The 2,869-nt window shown below is 53.5% G+C and overlaps 1 protein-coding gene across 1 annotated transcript; it reads right to left on the reverse strand.

Moving 5' to 3' along the window:
• Window positions 1-1,430: 1,430 nt before the first annotated feature.
• Window positions 1,431-2,399, reverse strand: LOC115337743 (olfactory receptor 14C36-like). Its single transcript, XM_030006160.2, has one exon. It carries the CDS (start codon window positions 2,385-2,387, stop codon window positions 1,431-1,433), a length of 957 nt encoding a protein of 318 aa, XP_029862020.1. The 5' UTR covers window positions 2,388-2,399.
• Window positions 2,400-2,869: the final 470 nt, after the last annotated feature.

Here is a 2,869-nt window from a genome sequence, read left to right on the forward strand (position 1 = left end):
CAGCCCCAGCTGTGTCTGCTGTTATTAAATCACCTTGCCCAGTCAGCAGCAGCCCTGCATTTTCCTTGTTCAGCCTTGGTCTCTCAGAAGTGACCAAAGCTCTTCTGTTTGCTTCTGAATTCCCTTGCAACCAGCATCTCCAGGTGAGCTTTTCTTTTCCTACACACATACCTCCACTACAAAGGCAACAGAAATTTGTGCTTTGTACCTGTCCCGACCCCTGCCCTGCTGCAGCCTTGTCCCACATGGGGCTTTGCAGATAGCTCTGCTCCAGGGTCTGCTGAAGGAGAGAGGCTGGGCAGGGCTGGCTGTTGCCCCACACCAGCCCTTGGCCCAGCAGGAAGATGGGATGGCCTCACAAGCAAACTCACCCTTAAATATGGGGTGACCAGCAAGAGGTGGAAATGGCCAATGAGAGACACTGGGAGTGACAAAGACCCTAAGCCACCTTCCCTGTCTGTCCACACCAACAAGGGCACAGACCGGCCTCCTTCTCTCTCCTGCACCTGCATGTATTCCATGCTTTCCACAAGCCCTGCCTCTGCACCACAACCCCCCGGTGTGAGTCTTTGCCCTGCATGGTCACACAACACAAGCTATACAATGATATTTTTCTGTCTTGGGCACTTTCTAGCCCACAGCTCCCCCTAAACTCTTCCCACTGCCCCTGACCTCCCCTGCCCTCTCCCCAGCGCAGCCCAGTCTGGCATGGCCCCACAGCAGTGCCCACCACAGGGTACGGCAGAGCTCTGGGCACTCAGCCCACAGCCCCAGACCCTCAGAAGGGCACAGCAGCTCCTCGGGGGCGGAGAGGGGTGAGCCCCAGGGCTGGGGGGCATCTGTGGCACAAGGCATGGGGAGATCCCCTTGTCTGTTGGAAATGGAGCAATGGAGGCCAGCTCTATCACACAAGTGCCCACTGCCTGTCCTTGCCTGCGGCCACAGGCCTGCCACACAGCAGGACTCTAACCATGCTTGAAGAGCACTCAGGCTTTACACCAACCAAAGGGTTCAGAAGGAAAGCATGGCAGTGGGAAGAGAGCAGCTCAGGAAAGACCAAGCGCTGGTGCTCCCTGACACTGCTGCTGTGCCAGGACTCTTTTCTTCTTCCCCTCTACACACAGGCACTGCTCCCTGCAGCTGCAGAGAAGGTCTTGGAGGAAGGATCTCAGAAGAACAAGTCACTGCAGGGCCCTTTATTTTGTTTAAACACACAGAGGGTATGGCTCCTCATTTGCACAGCCTGCGGGGCACACAAAATCTGGATAGACTGTGAATTAGAAACCAGAGGAAGAAAGACATTTCTTTGTGGAAAGCATTCAGATAAGTAAAACAAAGGAAAAAGAGCAACCAAAAATGACACTCAAAACCAAAAATCACCATAAAAAAACCACCAGAAGACAGGCTGGGCCTGTAAAGAGATATGAGTCTTATGCAAAAGATAACAGGAAGGTTATTCCTTCTGAAAAGCACCCAATGATTAGTTTCCTCAGGGCATCCTTGATCTCACGGTTTCTCATGCCGTAGATGAGGGGGTTCAAGGCTGGAGGCACCACCGAGTACAGAACTGCCACCAGCAGGTCCAGGGATGGGGAGGAGATGGAGGGGGGCTTCAGGTAGGCAAACATGGCAGTGCTTATAAACAAGGAGACCACGGCCAGGTGAGGGAGGCAGGTGGAAAAGGCTTTGTGCTGTCCCTGCTCAGAGGGGATCCTCAGCACAGCCCTGAAGATCTGCCCATAGGACAGCACAATGAAAACAAAACACCCAAATACAAAACAGACACCAACTGCAAGTACCCCAACTTCCCTGAGGTAGGCATCTGAGCAGGCAAGCTTGAGGATGTGAGGGATTTCGCAGAAGAACTGGTCCACAGCATTGCCTTGGCAGAGGGGTAGTGAAAATGTATTGGCAGTGTGCAGCACAGCACTGAGAAACCCACTGCCCCAGGCAGCTGCTGCCATGTGGACACAAGCTCTGCTGCCCAGGAGGGTCCCGTAGTGCAGGGGTTTGCAGATGGCAACGTAGCGGTCGTAGGCCATGACAGTGAGAAGAAAATACTCTGCTGAGATCAAAAAGACAAACAGAAAGACCTGGGCAGCACATCCTGGGTAGGAGATGGCCCTGGTGTCCCAGAGGGAGTTGGCCATGGCTTTGGGGACAGTGGTGGAGATGGAGCCCAGGTCGAGGAGGGAGAGGTTGAGGAGGAAGAAGTACATGGGGGTGTGGAGGCGGTGGTCACAGGCTACGGCGGTGATGATGAGGCCGTTTCCCAGGAGGGCAGCCAGGTAGATGCCCAGGAAGAGCCAGAAGTGCAAGAGCTGCAGCTCCCACGTATCTGCGAACGCCAAGAGGAGGAACTCAGTGATGGAGCTGCTGTTGGACATCTGCTGCCTCTGGGTGTGGAGCACTGAACAAGGAGACAAGGGCAGTGACAAGTTAGGGCATTATTCTCTGACCAAAATCAAAGCCATTTCTCATACTACTTGTTCACCCCATTTTTTCCATTTCAACGAGATCTCTGTTCAGCTCTGTGGTTGGAGCTCTGTTTGGTGCTGGCTGCGTGTGTCGTGAGGAGCAGGACCTCTGCCTACTGGCTGCCAAGGAGTCAGCCCTGCTCTGCAGCAGTGGGTTTCTGGGAATGGTGTCCATCATGGGGTCAGTCCTGGTGTTTGAATTGGTCAGATGAAACTACTCTTAATGTAAAAGTGCTTGTCAGGATCTGCACTCCCAGGGCTAAGAAACCACAATCAAAACAGTGTTTGAGTGAGGGGGGGGAGGTTAGAGCTCTCCAGTATCCCACCTGGAGTTTTTCTTGGATTTCAGAAACCCTCATCACTTCTGCTTCACTCAGAGAAAACAAAGTGTG

The sequence above is a fragment of the Aquila chrysaetos genome (genome assembly GCF_900496995.4).
Source record: "Aquila chrysaetos chrysaetos chromosome W unlocalized genomic scaffold, bAquChr1.4 W_unloc_6, whole genome shotgun sequence".
Classification (NCBI taxonomy): domain Eukaryota; kingdom Metazoa; phylum Chordata; class Aves; order Accipitriformes; family Accipitridae; genus Aquila; species Aquila chrysaetos.

Excerpts from the sequence above, each read along its gene's own strand:
- LOC115337743 (XM_030006160.2), bottom strand. The coding sequence starts at position 2,387 with ATGTCCAACAGCAGCTCCATCACTGAGTTCCTCCTCTTGGCGTTCGCA.